The following is a 21,956-nucleotide window of genomic DNA, read 5'->3' on the forward strand; positions in this document are numbered from 1 at the left end:
AGACCCCGAGTTCCTCCGATCCCCCCCTGACTGCAGACCCCGAGTTCCTCCGATCCCCTCCCTGACTGCCGAACCAGGTCTTTGGTTTAGATCAGAGTAAACACAGTTTTGAGTCACAGGTACTTGTCAGTCTGGAGTCAGGTTGGTGATGTTGCAGTGTGGTTCTCTGCAGGGTTCCTGAGGAACGTGGTGTCTGGAGAACATTACCGCTTCGTCAGCATGTGGATGGCCAGAACCTCCTACCTGGCTGCCTTCGTCATCATGGTCATATTCGTGAGTGAACACGTCCTACTCATCATATTTAATCCAAATCTGCAGAGAACATGAAGTCAAAGTGAATTTCCAGGTTAGTTCTTGTTGTCGAGGCTCCTGAAAACGTTTAATGACAGTAGTCTTTATTTATGCAGAGACTATCAGGGTCTGTAAGATTAAATGGACCTACAAAGCTACTAAAAACAAACTTGAACCGGTTCTGATCAGCGAGGGCCGGTCGGATCAAAGTCAAATTAATTTGTTTTGTGTTTTTCAGACTCTGTCAGTGTCGATGCTGCTCAGATACTCTCACCACCAGATCTTCGTCTTCATCGGTCAGTTTCCTCCCAGAGCAAACACACGCCAGGTCCCTGTAATCCAGGCCAGGCCAGGTCCCTGTAAGCCAGGCCAGGCCAGGTCCCTGTAATCCGCCAGGCCAGCCCCTGTAATCCAGGCCAGGTCCCTGTAATCCAGGCCAGGCCAGGCCAGCCAGGCCCTGTAATCCAGGCCAGGCCAGGCCCTGTAATCCAGTTCACGTCATCATTCCAGATTAATATAATCCAGTCATGTCTAAAGTTCCCAATCCAGGTTGAGAATTTTGATCCCTGCCTTTCAGTTCACAGTTAAATGAGTAGTTTAAGGATGTGAAGGATGTGGTCTGGTACTTGATCAGGGTGCTTGTGTTTTAGCTCAGATGTGTAATTTATACAGTCTCCTCCACAGTCTTGGAACTAGAAGGCAGATTCCTTTGTTTTTGTTGTTCACTGAAGACATTTAGGTTTAAGATCAAAAGATGAGACGAGTTCAGAATCTCAGCTTTTCTTCCCTGGAGTCACATCTAGACGTGTTAAACAGCTCAGGATAAACCACCCTTTGTTTTAATCCACAGCAGTCTGAGGTGAGCAAAAGTAAAGGCCCCTTTAATATTTGGTGGCAGAACCCTCTCTTGCAATAACTGCCTGAAGCCTGCGACCCAGAAACTCACCAAACTGTTGCATTCTTCATTTGTGATGCTATTCCAGGCTTTTACCGCAGCTTCTTTCAGTTCTTGTTTGTTTCGGGGTGTTTCTCCCTTCAGTCTCCTCTTAAGGAGGTGAAATGCATGCTGGGTTAAGGTCAGCTGATTGACTTGGCCAGTCTAAAACTTCCACTTTTTCCCCTGATGAAGTCCTTTGTTTTGTTGGCAGTGTGCTTTGGCTCGTTGTCCTGCTGCAGGATAAACTTCCTCCCCATTAGTTTTAAAGCATTTCTCCATAAACTGGCAGACAAAATGTTTCTTTCCGCTTCTGAATTCAGTCTGCTGCGATCATCATCAGTTACATCATCAATAAATATTAATGAGCCTGTTCCAGAAGCAGCCGTGACATCACCTCCACCAGGCTTCACAGATGAGCTCGAATGCTTCGGATCATAAGCACTTCCTTTCTGTCCAATTCAGTTTTACTTATATAGCATCAAATCACAACAACAGTTATCTCACAGCGCTTTTCATAACAACAATTCCCACCAAGAGCAGCACTAGGCGACAGAAGCATGGAAAAACTTCCTTTAAGAGGCAGAAACCTCGAGCAGGACCATGGTTCAGGGTGGGCAACCATCTGCCTCGACCGGTTGGGGTGAAGGAAAGGAGAGAGAGAGAGAGAGAGAGAGAGAGGGAGAGAGAGAGAGAGAGAGAGAGAGTCATAAAGAGGGAGTGGGAAGGAGGGTTAGGTGGGAGGCAGCCTACACAATATCCACACAGAGGTACAGACAGTAAAGGTGATGTTGCTATAGACCAGGGGTATTCAATTAGAATTCAAAGAGGTCCAGCTAGAGAAAATTTCCCAAAGCAAAGGTCCGGGACATCAAAACGACCATAACGTATAGTTGTATCAACATATGTTTTTATTCAACAACGGACTGTCAAATCAAATAATATTTCAGTCAGTTTTCACATCAAACTGGAGGGATAATAAATAATAACTACTCTAATAGTAAATTCTAAATTTAAGTAAACTAAAATAAAGTGCCTAATTTTTTTTAAAAAGTGTAGCTTGAAGTGATAAAGTGCAGTCTTAACCAATTTTATAATAAACACTCAACACATCATAACAAATGAACAGCTGTAACGCATCTTTTTCTCTTTCATACCCTCTTATAGAGCTACCACTCCTACTTTCTCTTGTTCAGTGAGAAACGTGAGCTCTAGTTTGTCCTGCCAGCTAGGATTGGAGATCTATGAGAGATTCTGTTTTTGAACTTCCGTGGGAGGAATGTAGTCTACATGTAAGAATCTGACATTCTTGATTAAAAGCCATGTGAAATCTCTTTTCCCTTTCATCTTCTCAATTCGTGGGTATTTCCAAAACGTCTCTGGTGAATCTCGCGGACTCGACTCTCAAACATCGGAATGCACAGATTTGATTGTCTGAGCAGCGTCAAATGAGATGACTGGAGCACATGCGATTGGTCTGTGAGTTTCCTGGTCCGCTAAACCAGTACAGTAAATGCTTGAAAAGCTGCGGGTTAAAATAGAAACGCTCCGTCACAAGGTAGTAAATTTCAATGATAAATCGGCTGTAGGTCGGCGGTCCGGAGAGGACAGCGGCTGGGTCCGGATCCGGACCGCGGTCCTTCTATTAGTGACCTCTGCTATAGACTAAATGAAAAATGGTACAGATTTATAGTAGTGTTAATGATAACAGTCGTAATGTTAATGATTATAATGACAATAATAACAATAGGACTAGTAACAATAGTCGTTGCAGTAGAGGGTGTCGAGCAGGAACACGGGGGCAGCAGGTGACCCGCAACCACAGATCCAGACTCCACAGCTCCAGAGCCAGAAACCTGCAGGAAGTGATAGGAGGAGAGAGGAGAGGGATGAGAAAGCACAAGACTACCAGAAAGGGGAGAAGTTGTGTTAGTAACATGCAATAATGGGATAAGGTTGCATACAGAGGGAGAGAAAGTAGAGGAGAGAGGAGCTCAGTGCATCATGGGAAATCCCCCGGCAGTCTAGGCTATAGCAGCATAACTAAGGGATGGTTCAGGACTCACCTGAGCCAGCCCTAACTATAAGCTTTATCAAAGAGGAAAGTCTTAAGCCTACTCTTAAATGTGGAGATGGTGTCTGCCTCCTGAACCCAAACTGGAACCTGGTTCCACAGGAGAGGAGCTTGATAGCTGAACGCTCTGGCTCCTAGTCTACTTTTGGAGACTCTAGGAACCACAAGTAACCCTGCATTCTGGGAGCGCAGTGCTCTGGTGGGGTAGTAAGGTACTATGAGCTCTTTAAGATAAGATGGTGCCTGACCATTAAGAGCTTTGTAGGTAAGAAGAATGATTTTAAATTCTATTCTGGATTTTACTGGAAGTCAATGCAAAGAAGCTAAAACAGGAGAAATATGATCTCTTTTCCTGGTTCCTGTCAGATAATGCGTCACGGAGGTGCTTAGGCCCCAGAACAATAACTTCAGTTTTATCTGAGTTTAACATTAGAAAATTTCAGGTCATCCAGGTTTTAACATCCTGAAGGCACATTTGAAGTTTAGCTAACTGATGAGTTTCATCTGGTTTGATCGATAGATATAACTGAGTATCATCTGCAAAACAATGAAAGTTTATGGAATATTTCCTGATAATATTGCCTAAAGGAAGCATATATAAAATGAAGAGGATTGGTCCGAGGACAGATCCTTGAGGAACTCCATGAGTAACTTTGGCGTGCATGGAGGACTCATCGTTAACATCTACAAACTGAAATCGATCTGATAAAAAGGACTTAAACCAGCTTAGAGCGGTTCCTTTAATGCCAATGAAGCTACTGTAGTTTTCCTTGGTCGACCTGTTGGACGTCTGTTGCTCAGTACACCAGTAGTTTCTTTTTCAGGACGTTCCACATTGTTGTGCTTGCTCTGCCCAATGTTTGTCCAATGGCTCTGCTCGATTTTCCTTCTTTTCTCAGCTTGACAGTGGCTTGTTCTTCTCCCACAGACAGCTCTCTGGTCTTCATGTTGGTTTATCCTCTTTAACAGGAAATGCAGTCTTTATAGGTTTGAACCAAGGATGAAAACTTAGACTAGTCATGCAGAGCTAGTTAATGTTTGGACAATCAACCTAAAAGGCAACATCTGGGCAACAACAAACATCTGTCACATGTTCCAATAGTTTTGCTCACTTGTAAAATGGGTGGTTCAAACAAACAGTGGTTTGTCCTGAGCTGTTTAACACATCTAGACGTGAATACCAGGAACTGAGAGCTGAGATTCTGAACTCTGGTCTCAAACTCATCTTTTGGTCTTAATGTCTTCAGTGAACAACAAAAACAAAGGAATCTGCCTCACCGTTCCGAGACTGTTGGGGGGGACTGTACATGAAGAACAGGGTCTGGCAGATCCATCAGGATTTGTTCCTCCACTCTGGGTTCTAGTTTCTTCCTACTGAAGACTCTGTTGGTTTTTTTAGTTTTAGACACTCAACCTCTCAGACCTGGAGGATCAGCTGTGTGTTGATCTGGTCTCATTCTGTCCCCCTCAGTTGATCTTCTCCAGATGCTAGAGATGAACATGACCATCGCCTTCCCAGCAGCCCCTCTGCTCACCGTCATCCTGGCCCTCGTCGGTAAGTTCACATCCTGGATACGGGTCTAAACCTAGACTCTGATCCATGTCAGACTCATTTAGCCTCAGGGTCCAGAGAGGCGGTAAGTGATGCTTCTGACCCGAGGAGTCCACAGTCTGGCAAATTCCTGAGGAAACACTGAAACTTTCCATCTCGCCGTTAAAATCTGGAACAGCCGGTTGGCTGAGCGGCTTTTCATCAAAGCGGCTAAAAGAGTCCAGACTTGACCTGCTGATGTCACTTCCTGTTGTCATCAGGTATGGAGGCCATTATGTCGGAGTTCTTCAACGACACGACGACGGCCTTCTACATCATCCTCATCGTCTGGTTGGCCGATCAGTACGATGCCATCTGCTGCCACACCAACACCAGCAAACGCCACTGGCTGAGGTGAGTCACATGACCAACAACCATGGGGTGGCGATGGAGCAGTGGATAAGACACATGCCTTTGATGTGAGAGACCCGGGTTCAATCCCCCACTGTGACCCGTCCACCAGTGTGTCCCTGAGCAAGACATTTAACCCCTCGTTGCTCCAGAGGCGTGCGACCTCTGACATGTAGAGCAGCCGTAAGTCGCTTTGGATAAAAGCGTCGGCTAAATGATTTTAAAACTGTTGCGCCCACAGAAACACTGCTGGACCAATCCTGAATCAAAGATCCTTCATTTCTGCAGGAACCTTTTAATGTCCTCACTGAGCTAAAGAAAAATCTCTCTGCATCTTTATTTCTTTGGGGCAACGACAATTAATTTCATAACAAGTTATTAACTAATTATAAATCTATGAATCAGTCACGTAGTTACTGTGTTGGTTTGAAGGTTTGTGTGTTTGAACGTGGATCTGTTTCTGTGTTTCAGGTTCTTCTATCTGTACCACTTCGCCTTCTACGCTTATCACTACCGCTTCAACGGCCAGTACAGCAGCCTGGCGCTGGTCACCTCCTGGCTCTTCATCCAGGTCAGAACCGCGGTCCTCGTACTGACCCCGAGCTCGTGACTCTGACCCAACAGAACTATGAGCTTTATCACAGAGGAAACTTGGTTTCACACACAAAGCGAGATCTCGAATAAATGCAACCCGCCAACTAGGAATGGGCGATATGGCCTAAAAAATCTATCACGATAATTTCAGGAATTTATTGCGATAACGATACAAATGACGATAAATTATTTTCTTCTGTAAAATATCAGATTATGTTATGTTAAAGTTGTGTTCCAGTGACTGTGCTGAAAAACATCACACAACAACAATTAAACAATAATAATAATTCAAATCAATTACAAGTTTAAAATGTAAACACAGATTCTTTATTTATTTATATTCTCATGGTGGAAAAATGGTGCAAAGCAAACAGCAAAAGTAACAATCACCAACCATGTCTTCAGTTGTGTTTCAAAATTACAACAGAGTACAACTGCAAATAAATCCTGATAAAGTAAAGAAGTTCAGAGTGAAACACACTCTTAGAATGTAAATATAATACATAAGTGGAACATGCTAACACCAGTTAGGTAGTTAAATTATCAACACTCTTGTCCCATGGAACAAATTGTAAAAATAGTGCAAACACTGCATGTATCAAAAAGTAATGATCCCAACTATGTCTTCAGATAGTTTACAAAATAGTGCAAAACAAGATGATAAATCAAAAAACAAATCAATAAATTAAATTTAAATAAAAGTTTAATTAAACTGTAAACACTGATATACTCTTGCAAAATATAGAAATGAGGCTGACATGAACATGTCTGGTAGTGCAAGTTGCATAACACACATACTAGTGTGATTCAGTAGCTTTCAAAAAGAGAACAGGGCTCACGCCTTAACATATTCACTGCAGCTGGTTTCAGAAGAGACCTTGGGCATGTCACTATATTTCCAGCAGCGCTGAACACCCTCTCTGAGGGTGTACTAGTGGCGGGGATGCACAAGTACTTTTTCACCAAACGACTGATGTTAGGGAAATTCACCTCATGTACCTTCCACCACGTAAGATGATTGCTTTCACCATCTGCAAGTGGCCCATGCAGGTAGTTGTTTAATTCAGCCTCAATTTTCTCTGTTTCAGAAAGGGTGAAAAAAAAACTTCCAAGACTCTTCTTCTGCCTTTTAGATGCACTCTGAGCTTCTTTTGTTGCTTCAGATGACGTTACAGGGGTAGAAGAGCCAGCATCACTTGGCATGACAGAAAGGGATTCCACCTCTCTGACTACTCTGGCTTTGATGACCAGGATCTCTTCTTGACTCATATACTGAGTGCGGAAGCGTGGATCAAGAATTGTTGCCATGTTGATCAGTTCCTGAACCTCTTGGTCACCATATTTGGTGTTCATGTAGTCCAATATTGAACTTTTAATTGTCCTGGTGAGATCTGTGTCTTCATCTTTCCCCTGCAGCAGCTCACTGTTGAATAGGTGAAGAGTAGGCTTCAAGCATGACACTGTGACATAGTTTTCAGAAGAGAGGGCATCTGTAAAATCAAGAAGAGGCCCAAGTGCTTTACTGACAGAGTCTAGGACATCAATATCCTGCCAAGTAGGCACCAGATGCCTGGTTGACCTGTCAGCAGCCAGGACTTGCGTAATGGCCTTCTCTTGCTCAGGTATCCGGCCGATCATCTTCTGCCTTGATCCCCATCGTGTTGCCGATTCAGTCACAAGTTTGTGTGGTGGAAGGCCAAGTTCTACTTGAGCATCTTTGAGTGTTCGCTGCTCTTTCCAGCTGTGTGAAAAAACACCGACAATCTTCTTACAGACTCCCACAGCTCTGTCAATCCTGGTATCCCGCATGCTTCTCTCTGCAAAACAACAACAAAACTATTTATTTTTATGCATTTATTTATGTTTCTTTTGCACAAGAATAAATACAATAAAAAAAGTTAAAGTGAAGTTAAAATTAAAATAGATGAAACTAAAAAAATCATTTAAATAAATAAACATTTAATATTAAATGCACATATAAACATTAGCTAATGTAATGAATTGCTGTTCAAAATACTGCATAGTCAGTCACGTTACTAATCCAGAAACAAATACATAAATACAGTTAATATATTAAGCTCATGTTTGCTCAGTGTGCATGCATTAAATATACTGACACTAAGAGAAAAAGAGTAAACTTACCAATAGCAATGTGTAGACAATGGCCAAAGCAAGACTCCACGTGTTTAGAGTGGCTGCTTTTACTATATTGGCCCCGCTGTCCGTTGTTAGGCACACCTGTTTCTCCTCATCTAAATTCCATTCTTGAAGAAACTGCTTCAAGCCACTCGCGATGTTTTCACCCGTGTGGTCATCTGGGAAAAAACCTGTCTGGATGCAACAGCTGTTCAAACTCCAGTCGCTCGTTATGTAGTGGACCGTAAGGCTAATGTACGGCTCGGTCGCTCTGCTACTCCACATGTCTGCAGTTGAAGCATAAAATCCGCCGTAGACAGTGACGTTTGTACCCTATTCATACATCGCTGGCAGGGCTGTTTTGGAAAAGTACTTCCTTGAGGGCATGTTGTATCTTGGGTCCAGTTTATGGATCATTCGCTTGAATCCTTCTTTTTCGACAGTTTGGAATGGCAACATGTCTTTTGTCAAACAAAACGCCACTGCTTCCGTCAATTCGCTCCATCGTTTACTTTGCTTATCATAAGGGACGCAACTAGCAAATGCGCTGGCAATTTTGGTCTGGGTGGTAATTTTCTTACCTCTAGGTCCACTTGTAGTTTTCGCCTCCGTTGCCTCGCGTATCTTCAGACATTCGTCATACTCTGGTTTGTGTTTCAGATGGTGGAACAAATTGGACGTGTTTCCACTCTTTGTAACCACCGTTTTTCTGCAAACTTTGCATATTACGGTAGTTTGCTCCTCATCTGATTTTCTGTAACCAACCAGTTCCAAATTGTGGAGGTAGCTCCTCGCTTAACAACAAGCTCCTCCTCAGCCTCACGTCCGCCATGCTTGTTTTCACTCCGCACAGAGAATGTCCGCACGTGAACAGTGAATCGCGCGCGCAAACAAAACTACGTCATCAACTAGACTTATCGTTATTATCGTTAGGAGAATTTAACGATATATCGCAAACGATAAGATATCGCCCATCCCTACCGCCAACCCAAACTAAACATTTAGTTTCAAACTGATGCTGAAACGACGACATCGTGATGCTGATCTTTAACATATGAACTCGTGCTCTGTCAGGTCTGTGAGATGGCAAGCAAACAGCTTTTAAACCGCTTGTTTTCTGAATGGAGTTTGGTTGGATCAGGGCTACGCTACGCTAACTGCTTTCACAGTAAAGTTCAACGACAGCTGGAATCATCTGACAGAAACATATTTTCTGATCTTACAGGTAGCTCAGCCTCCTCTTTTCTCCCAGCAGCCTCCTGTTGTGTCGCTCTGTGTAAATATGAAGTCGTCTGAAACACGGCAGCTCGCTGCGAGACGTTCTGATTTAATTGGCTGCGAGCTCGTCCTGTCAGCGAACCGTTATCAGAGCAGATAACGGCGTCATCGCGCTGTGTGTGAACCAGTTCGGGTCTCCTGTTTCAGGTTTAGACGGTCCTGGATCAGCTGGGCTGGAGAGTTTGGCTGAGCTGGACTCGGGTTTCCTGTGTGGACCTGGTTTGATCAGGGTCACTAACTTCCTGCTCCTCTTCTTTTCAGCACTCCATGATCTACTTCTTCCACCACTACGAGCTTCCTGCCATCCTGCAGCAGATCCGGATCCAGGAGATGCTGCTGCAGAACCAGCAGGCGGGTCAGGCCAACCAGACGGCCCTGCAGGACAACCTCAACAACAACCACGCTGCTGCTGCCGCGGGGCCCGCCGACGCCACCCCGCCAGGACCCGGCGCCACCCAGCCGGGTCCTCAGATCGACCCCCAGCCCTCCTCCTCTCCAGCAGCAGGAGGCGGGGGGGAGGTGAGGTCGGAGCTGAACTGGGTCGCTCAGACGGCCGCCATCATCACTGAAGCTCTGTCCTCCTCAGACCAGCCCCCCCCCTCAGACCCCATCGACGGAGTCAGCGGAGGAGGTGCGACTGGAGGTCAGGGGTCAGCAGGAGCAGCCGAGCCCAGTGTGGTGGCCGAGGTCTGGATGGGAGGAGGAGCAGCAGCAGGAGGAGGTCCAGTTGGAGGAGGTCCAGTAGGAGGAGCAGCAGGAGCAGCAGGAGAGTCAGCAGGAGGAGGTCCAGTAGGAGGAGCAGCAGGAGCAGCAGGAGAGTCAGCAGGAGGAGGTCCAGTAGGAGGAGCAGCAGGAGCAGCAGGAGAGTCAGCAGGAGGAGGTCCAGTAGGAGGAGCAGCAGGAGGTGACGTTGAGCCGAACGTGGTGTCAGTAGAAATTAAAACCACAGCAGGAGGAGACGATCCTCCAATCAGAGGGCTCCAGCCGGTGGAGGCGGGGCCCTCAGAGACAGACTGCCCCGCCTCACAGAGTCCAGGTACAGACTGGGACTGCAGAGCACTACAGCAGCAGAGCTCCGCACAGACCCCGTCCTGAGAGTCCAGGTGTAGTCCGGCTCACCTGTGTGACACAGTGCCTCAGTCTGTCAGCTGATCAGGGATCCATCAGTGATCAGCTGATCGGGGAGGCGGTCTACCGTTGATTGACATTTTAGTTTTTATTTTAAACAAATGCTGATTTATTGATTCGTCCAGTGTTTCCCAACCGGAGGGTCGGGGCCCGCAGGACGTCCCCAGACCAGACACGGTGATTTCTATTTTCACTCGACTCAGAACAAGTTCCCGAAAATGTCTATGTGGTTCAGCTGGTCTGGGATCAGGTCTGGGGTCCCTGGGAGGAGACGTTACAGGTTCAGGTTTGGTGTTTTTGTTCTAAACAGCTGCTAATTATCGATGGATGGCGGATCAGCGCCGCCCCTCAGAGCGAGCACACCTGACCTCAGGTCAGTTTGTGCGATTAAATTAATATTTTCAGCTTCTTTTTATCTGTTTAGTCTAAAATCCACAACTTCTTAATACGATTATTGATCTGTAAGATTTGTCTGTTTGTTTGGAGATAAAACACGAAATAAACTAAAGAATCCTTCAGAGCAGAAACTCGACAGAGTCGGATCCTAATCAGAGTCCTGGATCTGACTCTGAGCCTCTCAGCTCCACAAACAGTAAACCATCAGTGAGCCAGGTCTCATGATCCTTCATCACACTTTATCCTCACTCACCCAGACACCGTCCTGCAGACAGGAAGTCAGGGAAACCGCAGATTGATCCTTTAAAATCAGCAGAACGTCACTTTAAACACTGAAACAGGGAAATAAAAAGAATTAAACCACTGAAAATGATTTTTTTCACGCTGCCGATCAGTTGTTGATCAGTCGGCCCTGATCCTGACAGACTGAAGCACAAACTGTCGATCTCTGTTTCCATCTGCTTTATTTTGAAGAAAAAGACTCTTTGAGAACAGGAAGTTGTTTTGGAGTGTCGGACTGATCGATCAGGTGGATCGGGACTTCCTGTCAGAACGGATGCCTTATCAATAATTCAGACTGTCTGTGGACACTTCAGAGACGTCGGCGGTCGATGGAGCTCATTGGTTGTGCAATATGATGCCTGCTGTGTCAGAGCTCAGGCTCCGCCTCCGGCCAGAGGGCGTGGCCTGTCACTGTGATGCGTTCAGGGGACGTTTAGAGGTCTCCAGGTCTGTTCAGGTCTCTGGACCTGCGTCCTGCACGGACCCTCGCGGCTGAGAGGGAAACCGTTAATTAATAGATTTATTGACGAGTCCACAGAAACGTTTTAATTATCCAACACGTCTGTAACATCCAAATCTAATCTAATCCAAACGCATCGAACGGGCTGAAAGACAATCAGTCCGTTATTAACGGAGTGCTCGCACACGCCGCCGCTCTGAATCCGGCTTTAACCTCTGAAATCAAACTGGGACCAGTCACATGATCACTGAGTTACTGCGAGTCTCCTGAACGCACCGCTGATCACGTGATCGAGCATGTGTGTCTCGTTACCTGTTTTTTTTGGGTTTTTTTGTTTTTTTTCCCCAGATCTCTAAGTTTGTGGCGTGCAGGAGGCGGAGCCTGTAGCGTGACATCAGCATCAGACTGGGGGTGTTGGGGGACGTAGTTTAGTTGTTTTCTTCTTCGTGCCTCTCTGCTGGATGACTGTAGCCTCATTAGTTGATATGAAGCCTGAAACTCATCAAACTGTATTTAACTGTCCAGTAAAACCAGTAAAACCAGTGCACAACCCGCCGTTTGCACCAAACTGTGTGAATGTTTGAGTCGTTTCTGTCTGTGATGCATTTATGAGAGAGAATCACTTTCCGCCTTTCAGGATCACCTGGACAAAGTGACCCCTCAGGTGTCCCCCGCAGAGGCCCGTCTTCACGTGAGTCATCCAGATCCAAACTGAACCTTAAAACACCGAAGTGGCAGCGGTAACCTTAAAATGAGTCTGGTGGCTTTGCAGAGAGCGAAGGAGCGGCTCTTTGTGGTTAAAGGATCTGACAGTCCTGCTGTGACCTCCTGGGTCCTGGTCTCTTTCAGGTGGTCCGGTGAAGATTGTAGAAAGGTGCTCATTACGTCTCTACAGCCGGGCAGCACCTTTAATTTAAGACAGATTAGTTGATCATTTAAATTTAATTGGCTGTATTTACATCTTTTAAATTTCATTCAGTGTTTCATTTCTTCCTCTAACCTTTATGGATAAAAGCAGTAACACGTTTTACCTCTTGGCTTTTTATAATGTGGTGTAAATAAAATCAAATAAAAGATAAAGATAGTTTCAAAAAAACCTTTATTAATTTTGTCACTGTTCCATTTCTTTTTAAACTGTAACTTTAAAAATACCGGAGCTTCATGTGCAGCCGTCTGACTGTACTGCGCAGACTCCGCAGCTGGTTGTAGTTCTTCACCACCGGAAGCATCAAGTTCTCCGAACAGCTGGAGGAACACCGGAAATACTCTTCAAAATAAAATGCGCATCTTCAAAGTAAACCAACCAAGTTCTATAGTAAGAATAAAATATTGAAATCCCTGTTCTTTAGTACCACTATTTTACATTAAACTATTAAAATCAGCTACAATCCACAGCATCACATCAAGTTACAGTAATAATAATCATCCCATAAACTGACAGTCTGTCACCTATTTTAAAACTCTTCAATCGGCACTGAAATATACTTTGACACAATGTTGAAATAAATAACTAACCTTTTAGTTATAAGAATAAAGTATCGTCCCATTAAGAAGATTAATGTAATTATGGTGTTTTTAGGAAGCGGGTTTCACGACTAAGGAATCTTAACGACATATTGAACAGGTTTTTATTTTTATCATCCAGAAAATCACCAATTCGAAAAACTTTATTTTATTTTGAAATCCACCGGAAGTGGCTGTAGTTACTCCGTGTAAAGTGACACAGAAGTCGCAGCCGAAGAAGAAGAAGACAAACAGAGGAAAAGTACCGGAGCTGCAGTTTAAAGGTTCTCATAAAGTGTTCCGGTTCGTGTGAAGATGGACTCCGCGGCGGTGGAGATCGACGGCAGCGTGATGGAGGGAGTGAGTAACCCGCGCCTTAAATTACCGGAGAAGCTGTTGTTCGGCTCTGCTAACATGCTAACAGAAGCTAACAGTTAGCAGCCGGTGCTGAGCTGACCGATGTCTGATCTGTTCCCTCCCCGGTGTCGCTTCTCTGCAGGGCGGACAGATCCTGAGAGTCTCCGCGGCGCTCAGCTGCATCACCGGATCCCCCATCAAAATCACCAAAATCCGAGCCGGCAGGAGCACACCTGGGCTCAGGTGAGGTAGCAGCTCGCCGGCTAGCACGCTAACGTTAGCCTATTCATTGAAGTTGTCGGCTAACTTACTCAGCAGACTTTAACAATAAAACAAAACGCCTGTTCTGTGGGTGTTTATTCATTTATACCATTACAGGTTTTATTAATTTCACACCAGACTGACCCCGGTTAGCTTGAAGCCTCCCGGGTCCTTTAAATGATGCTGTTGGGAAACTTCAGCAGATAATGTGTGTAGCTTCTATGGGGTAAAGAAGCCGCTACCGGACTCCATTCAAAATGTCCGTAAAATAAGAGTGCCCGGCTCAGCAGCAAAACTACTCAACTTCTGAAATATGACTGAACAGATTTAGTTAATCAACTGAAGCTGCCTTTAAATTCGGCAAACGTTCTCTTCATGCAGCTGCTTGTACGCTTCTGAAATATTAACCCAAAACATTCAGTTCTTAAGCTGATTGGATGACGCAGTCTGTTTTCCAGAAAACACCGTCAGTGCTTCATCCTGCAGTTGTGGATCAATTAAATGAGGTTCACTGATGAGGACAGAACATCATATATATGCAGTTTTTGCCATAACATTCAAAACATGCCAGAACTAAACAATTAGAAAACATGACTTGGTGCATTTTAATAATAATATTGGAAACATTTTAAAATCTCAAATTTCTAAATGGAGTTTGGTGAGAATCAGATGGTCAGTTTTATACAATTGCAGTATTATAAGTACACCGTGTTATGGTTTGTGTGTGTGTGTGTGTTCAGACCGCAGCACCTGAGCGGCCTGCAGCTGGTCTCAGATCTGTGTTCTGGCAGTCTACAGGGAGCCACCATCGGCTCCACCGACATCAGTCTGACTCCAGCAAAGATCCGGTCTGGAAACCACACAGCCGACACACAAACAGCAGGGTGAGTCTGTCTGCCGTTCAGGTCCTTGATAAGTGCTTGATATCACCTGTAAGACGAAGCTCAGAGCACCTGTTCATCTGCCTGATTGTTGAGTAATGTGAAATGTGTGTATTGATTATATATGATATAATCTGTGTGTGTGTGTCAGGAGTGTGTGTCTGCTGCTGCAGGTCGCTCTGCCCTGTGCCCTGTTCTCCGACGCCTCCTCACAGCTCCTTCTGAAGGGAGGGACCAACGCAGAGATGGCTCCTCAGATCGACTACACCATCAAGGTCAGTGTGCGAATACACTGTGAATACATTAAATACACACTGTGAATACATTAAATACACACTGTACAGAGAACTACAGCTACTGTTCTGCAACACAGACTGCCGTTGTTACTACGGGAACTACTTTTCCTGTATGATGGAGGCGTTGCTAGGCAACAGGATAAGTCTGTTTACCTGTTTGTTTGTTTTTCTTCTTCTTCAGGTGTTTAAACCAATCGTGGAGAAGTTCGGAGTCCATTTTGACTGTGACGTCAGAATGAGGTCAGTTTCCTGTTCGCCCAGTAGAATCAGTAGAAATGTTTCCTCGCTGTGTCTGACTCTGTGTGTGTGTCTGTCTGACTCTGTGTGTGTCTGTCTGACTCTGTGTGTCTGTCTGACTCTGTGTGTGTGTCTGTCTGACTCTGTGTGTCTGTCTGACTCTGTGTGTCTGTCTGACTCTGTGTGTGTGTCTGTCTGACTCTGTGTGTGTGTCTGTCTGACTCTGTGTGTGTCTGTCTGACTCTGTGTGTGTGTCTGTCTGACTCTGTGTGTGTCTGTCTGACTCTGTGTGTGTCTGTCTGACTCTGTGTCTGTCTGACTCTGTGTCTGTCTGACTCTGTGTCTGTCTGACTCTCTGTGTGTCTGTCTGACTCTCTGTGTGTCTGTCTGACTCTCTGTGTGTCTGTCTGACTCTCTGTGTGTCTGTCTGACTCTCTGTGTGTCTGTCTGACTCTCTGTGTGTCTGTCTGACTCTCTGTGTGTCTGTCTGACTCTGTGTGTGTGTGTGTGTGTGTGTCTGTCTGACTCTGTGTCTGTCTGACTCTGTGTGTGTCTGTGTGTGTCTGACTCTGTGTGTGTCTGTGTGTGTCTGACTCTGTGTCTGTCTGACTCTGTGTCTGTCTGTCTGACTCTGTGTGTGTGTCTGTCTGACTCTGTGTGTGTGTCTGTCTGACTGTGTGTGTGTGTGTCTGACTGTGTGTGTGTGTCTGTCTGACTCTGTGTGTGTGTCTGTCTGACTCTGTGTGTGTGTCTGTCTGACTCTGTGTGTGTGTGTCTGACTCTGTGTGTGTGTGTCTGACTCTGTGTGTGTGTCTGTCTGACTCTGTGTGTGTGTGTGTGTCTGACTCTGTGTCTGTGTGTCTGTCTGACTCTGTGTGTGTGTCTGTCTGACTCTGTGTGTGTGTGTCTGACTCTGTGTGTGTGTGTCTGACTCTGTGTGTGTCTGTCTGACTCTGTGTGTGTGTCTGTCTGACTCTGTGTGTGTGTGTGTCTGACTCTGTGTCTGTGTGTCTGTCTGACTCTGTGTGTGTGTGTGTCTGACTCTGTGTCTGTGTGTCTGTCTGACTCTGTGTCTGTGTGTGTCTGACTCTGTGTGTGTGTCTGACTCTGTGTGTGTGTCTGACTCTGTGTGTGTGTCTGACTCTGTGTGTGTGTGTCTGACTCTGTGTGTGTGTCTGACTCTGTGTGTGTGTGTCTGACTCTGTGTGTGTGTGTCTGACTGTGTGTGTGTCTGACTCTGTGTGTGTGTGTCTGTCTCTGTGTGTGTCTGACTGTGTGTGTGTCTGACTCTGTGTGTGTGTGTCTGACTCTGTGTGTGTGTCTGACTCTGTGTGTGTGTGTGTCTGACTCTGTGTGTGTGTGTCTGACTCTGTGTGTGTGTCTGACTCTGTGTGTGTGTCTGACTCTGTGTGTGTGTCTGTGTCTGACTCTGTGTGTGTGTGTCTGACTCTGTGTGTCTGTCTGTCTGACTCTGTGTCTGTCTGTCTGACTCTGTGTCTGTGTCTGTCTGACTCTGTGTCTGTCTGACTCTGTGTCTGTCTGTCTGACTCTGTGTCTGTCTGACTCTGTGTCTGTGTCTGTCTGACTCTGTGTCTGTCTGACTCTGTGTCTGTCTGTCTGACTCTGTGTCTGTCTGTCTGACTCTGTGTCTGTGTCTGTCTGACTCTGTGTCTGTGTCTGACTCTGTGTGTGTGTGTGTCTGACTCTGTGTGTGTGTGTGTCTGACTCTGTGTGTGTCTGTGTCTGACTCTGTGTGTGTGTGTGTCTGACTCTGTGTGTCTGTCTGTCTGACTCTGTGTCTGTCTGTCTGACTCTGTGTCTGTGTCTGTCTGACTCTGTGTCTGTCTGACTCTGTGTCTGTCTGTCTGACTCTGTGTCTGTCTGACTCTGTGTCTGTCTGACTCTGTGTCTGTCTGACTCTGTGTCTGTGTCTGTCTGACTCTGTGTCTGTCTGACTCTGTGTCTGTCTGTCTGACTCTGTGTCTGTGTCTGTCTGACTCTGTGTCTGTCTGACTCTGTGTGTGTCTGACTCTGTGTGTGTCTGACTCTGTGTCTGTCTGACTCTGTGTCTGTCTGACTCTGTGTCTGTCTGACTCTGTGTCTGTGTCTGTCTGACTCTGTGTGTGTCTGACTCTGTGTGTGTCTGACTCTGTGTCTGTCTGACTCTGTGTCTGTCTGACTCTGTGTCTGTCTGACTCTGTGTCTGTCTGACTCTGTGTCTGTGTCTGTCTGACTCTGTGTCTGTCTGACTCTGTGTCTGTCTGACTCTGTGTCTGTCTGACTCTGTGTCTGTCTGACTCTGTGTCTGTCTGACTCTGTGTCTGTCTGACTCTGTGTGTGTCTGTCTGTCTGACTCTGTGTGTGTCTGTCTGTCTGACTCTGTGTCTGTGTCTGACTCTGTGTCTGTCTGACTCTGTGTCTGTCTGACTCTGTGTGTGTCTGTCTGTCTGACTCTGTGTCTGTCTGACTCTGTGTGTGTGTGTGTCTGACTCTGTGTGTGTGTCTGACTCTGTGTGTGTGTGTCTGACTCTGTGTGTGTGTGTGTCTGACTCTGTGTGTGTCTGTCTGACTCTGTGTGTGTGTCTGTCTGACTCTGTGTGTGTCTGTCTGTCTGACTCTGTGTGTGTGTGTCTGACTCTGTGTGTGTGTGTGTCTGACTCTGTGTGTGTGTGTGTGTCTGACTCTGTGTGTGTGTGTGTCTGACTCTGTGTGTGTGTGTGTCTGACTCTGTGTGTGTGTGTCTGACTCTGTGTGTGTGTGTGTGTCTGACTCTGTGTGTGTGTGTGTCTGACTCTGTGTGTGTCTGTCTGTCTGACTCTGTGTGTGTGTGTCTGTCTGACTCTGTGTGTGTGTGTCTGTCTGACTCTGTGTGTGTGTCTGTCTGACTCTGTGTGTGTGTGTCTGTCTGACTCTGTGTGTGTGTCTGTCTGACTCTGTGTGTGTGTCTGTCTGACTCTGTGTGTGTGTGTCTGTCTGACTCTGTGTGTGTGTCTGACTCTGTGTGTGTGTCTGTCTGACTCTGTGTGTGTGTCTGTCTGACTCTGTGTGTGTGTCTGTCTGACTCTGTGTGTGTCTGTCTGTCTGACTCTGTGTGTGTGTCTGTCTGTCTGACTCTGTGTGTGTGTGTGTCTGTCTGACTGTGTGTGTGTGTGTCTGTCTGACTGTGTGTGTGTGTCTGTCTGACTCTGTGTGTGTGTCTGTGTGTGTGTGTGTGTCTGTCTGACTCTGTGTGTGTGTCTGTGTGTGTGTGTCTGTCTGACTCTGTGTCTGTGTGTGTCTGACTCTGTGTCTGTCTGACTCTGTGTCTGTGTGTGTGTGTCTCTCAGGGGTTTCTACCCTAAAGGTGGCGGGGAGGTGATGGTGACGGTGAACCCGGTCAAAGAGCTGCGGCCCATCATCATGATGGAGAGAGGAAACATCACTAAGATCTACGGTCGAGCGTTCGTCGCCGGCGTCCTTCCCTACAAAGTAACCACACACCGGAAGTGATGTCATAACAGTGCTCAGCGGTGATCAATAGTGATCATTAAAGGTCCAGTGTGTAATATTTAATATCCATACCTGTGTTCTCAGCGGTGTATAAAAAACCTCACATAATGACCTCAGAATGAGACATTTCTGTCCACAACACCGCGGCTCCTCTTACGTGGAGGCTGCCATGTTTCTACGGTAGCCCGGAGGGACAAACAGCTCTACAGAGCGCGTTTCAGCACGATGCTGAAGTGAACTAGATGTCTGCGTGTTGTTTAAACATCTTTGTAGCAGCGGCCATGTTGATTCCAGAGCTCATGAACACACAAAAGTCTGAAGAACAACTTCACAGCTCGGGAAGTGGGACCATCAGGGGGAGCGCCTGAATGCACCGTGAGCCGCCGGTTGCAGTTCACACCACTAGATGGCACTAAAAGTTACACACTGAACCTCTAATGAAATGTTCTTGATCTTTGAATGAAAACACAAGAACATGAACAAAACAACATTGAACAAAGTTCAGTCCTTGAAATCCTTGAACTTCATGGAGTATTTTCCAGGATTGAAGGCGTGTAGAATAACGAGCGATGTATTGATCCTGTTGGTGGTGTGTTCAGTTGGCTAAAGACATGTCGGCTGCTGCTGTTCGAACCATCAGGAAGGAAATCAAAGACCTGTACATCAACATCCAGCCGCTGCAGGAGAAGGAGGCGGCCTACGGCAACGGGAACGGCATCATGTGAGCCCCGCCCACCTGCTGACATCGCTGCTGCGTTCACTGTCAAACTGGGAAATCTGACTGGTCCGTCTCCCCTCTGTGTTTCAGAATCATCGCTGAGTCGTCGACGGGTTGTGTGTTTGCTGGTTCGGCGCTGGGGAAGAAAGGTGAGGACGTCACGCACCGGGGGGGAGGGGGGGGGTGCACACACACTCACACCTGCTTTAACCCTTTTAACATGTTTACCTGTCACGTGAAGTCGTCACTGTTCTGAAACCTGCTCACGTCTGAACCTTTAACCAGACGACTTTGACATCTGAACTGATCACAGATCTTTGCTGTGACACGACGTCACGTCTTAAAGTGACTCTCTGATAAAACAACCACATCTGTCTGAGTCAGGTGTGCCTAACTCTAGCGTCTGACAGCCAATCAGAGTGCAGCTCTCAGACTGACCGCTGTTTGTTTGCTTCAGGTGTGTACGCAGATAAAATTGGAATTGAAGCTGCTGAGATGTTGCTGAGAAACATCAGAAACAACGGCTGCGTGGACGAGTTCCTGCAGGACCAGGTGAGGCCCCCACCTGCTGACATCACTCTGACCTCATGTACAGGGTTTTTCCTGGCTCAGAATGGGCCTTTGGGGGCGACAGTAAGCATGATGGGTACACGTTCAGTAAAGGCAACGACTTACCTAATGACTGAAATCTATGCATTTCTGACCATGTGATAAACAAAATATATAAACGTGTGACGTTAGTATAATATACTTACAGGTTTCCCTTTATTCTGCCTACAGATAATTTATTAGTAGAGATTCAGCTGTTTCACTAATAAAACCATTTTCTTATATTGGCCTACAGCACTGTGGTTAACGTTTGATTAGTGCTAATGTTTGTGTATTCATTATACTTTCAGATAATAGTTCAGCTGCTATAGATTAGCATTTGTACCCTATAATATTACATCCCCAAAAACTGCCATTTTGTCCAACTCTCCTCCAGCTCAGCCTCTCATTTGTTTAGGCAACTGTGTACACAGAACGACGAGTTAAACATTTCTAAAGTTTGCTGTAGTGCTCAACCTTTTTTTAATGTCCCGCCTCCTCCAGGCTGTGATTGGCTGGTTAATGAAAAGTGACTTTGACGAGCCAGTAACGCACACGCCTGCATGAAGGCTCCTGATCTCCCTGCGGAGGTTAGCAGGCAGGAGAGAACGTGAACAGGTGAGCGTCACGTAGAGCCCAGAGAACCTGATGTGGAGAGAACCGGGGCCGGGACGCCAAGGAGTAACATGTAAAAGTGAGCGGTGAATACCGACGCACTTGAAGCACAAACTGCTTTTGTCTTGTGAGAAATAACAGGAAGTCATTAGCGCGAGCTTCGTAGCGGTGCGTTCAGGCGCAGTCGGACCAACGCAGCAGCTGGTTTATTAATCAGGTGTAAAAGACTGCGCTGTGGACGAGCGGAGGCGAGACGTTGAATTTAAGTTATATTCTGCTTGCTCCACAGCTGTTTGATAAAAGGCTATTAAAACGCATTCGGAGAGGATTGAAAGGTTGTTCCCCCCCCCAATTGTTTTGATCATTTTGGCGCTGAGGATTTTCCTTTTTCTCTATGCAGGAAAAGCCCTGATGTAGATGGACGGTGTTAGAGACTGGACTTGAAGACGGTCCATTCACTTCAATCATAAATTACTCCCTGACAGTTTCCATGTTGCTTCCTTGTCTTGAGACTCTCCGCACGTGCTCAGTAGTGTTTTTCTCGCTGGCCCCGCCCCCTCAGACACTGAGACGTCGAGTAGATCGAAGGGTTAAAACAGAGCTGAACGCGGCGTGCAGTTTCTACAGGTGGCAAGAAGGAAACGGCAGCGAGGACGAGTCTGAAGTCTGCCTGTGAAACCCTCGCAGCTCTTCATTGGTCCGTGCGCTGACCCTCTCCTCCTCTTCCTCCTCAGCTCATCATCTTCATGGCGTTGGCGAAGGGAACGTCTCGGATTCGAACCGGCGCCGTGACGCTGCACACGCAGACGGCCATCCACATCGCAGAGCAGCTGACTCAGGTGTGTGTGGACTCCTGGGCGTTAATCTGGTGCTCGGAGAGGAAATGAAGAGTGTGAAGACGTTTGTGTTCTAGTAAACATGCTGTTTAGATATAAAAGAAAAGTCAACACATTCATTTAATGTTTTTCCAGCAAACCAGGATTAAAGACTAAATTAATTAACATTAACATTTAGTGTTTTTAACGTTTAATCAACATGTTTATAAATTCATTCCGTACAAACGTTGTTTTAACACCTTATTTTGATAAGCGGACTTCAAACGGAGTTCAACTGAGTCTGACTTAGTTTGATGGGTTAAAAGACTTCACAGCCTCTCTTCGGGTCAGAACCACAGACTTTGTAAAGAGAAACTAACAGAATAAAGTCTCTGAGCTTCCCGCCAGCTGCTCATGACCTCTCAATTACATAAAGGCTCTAATACGTGTGCACTCCAACTTCAGGTGCAGCTAGCTTCACCGTGCTCTCACAAAACGAGTGACAGCGGAAACATTCAGAGCTGTGACGAGCCGCCGGAGTCTCTGTGATTAATATTAATGTTTGTTTTCTGTTTTCAGGCAAAGTTCACGATAACGAAATCTGAGGACGAGCTGAGCAGCAACGTCACCCACATTATCGAGTGTGAAGGATCAGGAGCCACTAACCCCAACCTGTAGCCA

The 21,956-nt window shown here is 46.1% G+C and overlaps 2 protein-coding genes across 2 annotated transcripts; both read left to right on the plus strand.

Annotated features, from left to right (window-relative positions):
- Positions 1-172: 172 nt before the first annotated feature.
- On the plus strand, positions 173-11,111 carry LOC119888637 (membralin-like; the record flags this gene model as incomplete). The annotated part of the gene is given in 6 exon segments (XM_038699296.1): positions 173-273; positions 530-587; positions 4,771-4,854; positions 5,112-5,244; positions 5,713-5,812; positions 9,511-11,111. Coding segments are annotated over 6 exon segments (1,310 nt in total), but the record flags the coding sequence as incomplete, so codon positions are not given.
- Positions 11,112-13,219: 2,108 nt separating this feature from the next.
- Positions 13,220-21,956, plus strand: LOC119888639 (RNA 3'-terminal phosphate cyclase-like). The gene is made up of 11 exons (XM_038699301.1): positions 13,220-13,378; positions 13,518-13,618; positions 14,377-14,520; positions 14,669-14,792; positions 14,995-15,053; positions 18,377-18,518; positions 19,139-19,260; positions 19,348-19,406; positions 19,715-19,809; positions 21,195-21,299; positions 21,855-21,956. Exons 1-11 carry the CDS (start codon positions 13,334-13,336, stop codon positions 21,951-21,953), a joined length of 1,095 nt encoding a protein of 364 aa, XP_038555229.1. The 5' UTR covers positions 13,220-13,333; the 3' UTR covers positions 21,954-21,956.

This window comes from Micropterus salmoides, unplaced genomic scaffold, assembly GCF_014851395.1.
Source record: "Micropterus salmoides isolate LMB-PRFRI ecotype aquatic unplaced genomic scaffold, ASM1485139v1 Ms_hic_scaffold_5, whole genome shotgun sequence".
NCBI classification, from domain to species: domain Eukaryota; kingdom Metazoa; phylum Chordata; class Actinopteri; order Centrarchiformes; family Centrarchidae; genus Micropterus; species Micropterus salmoides.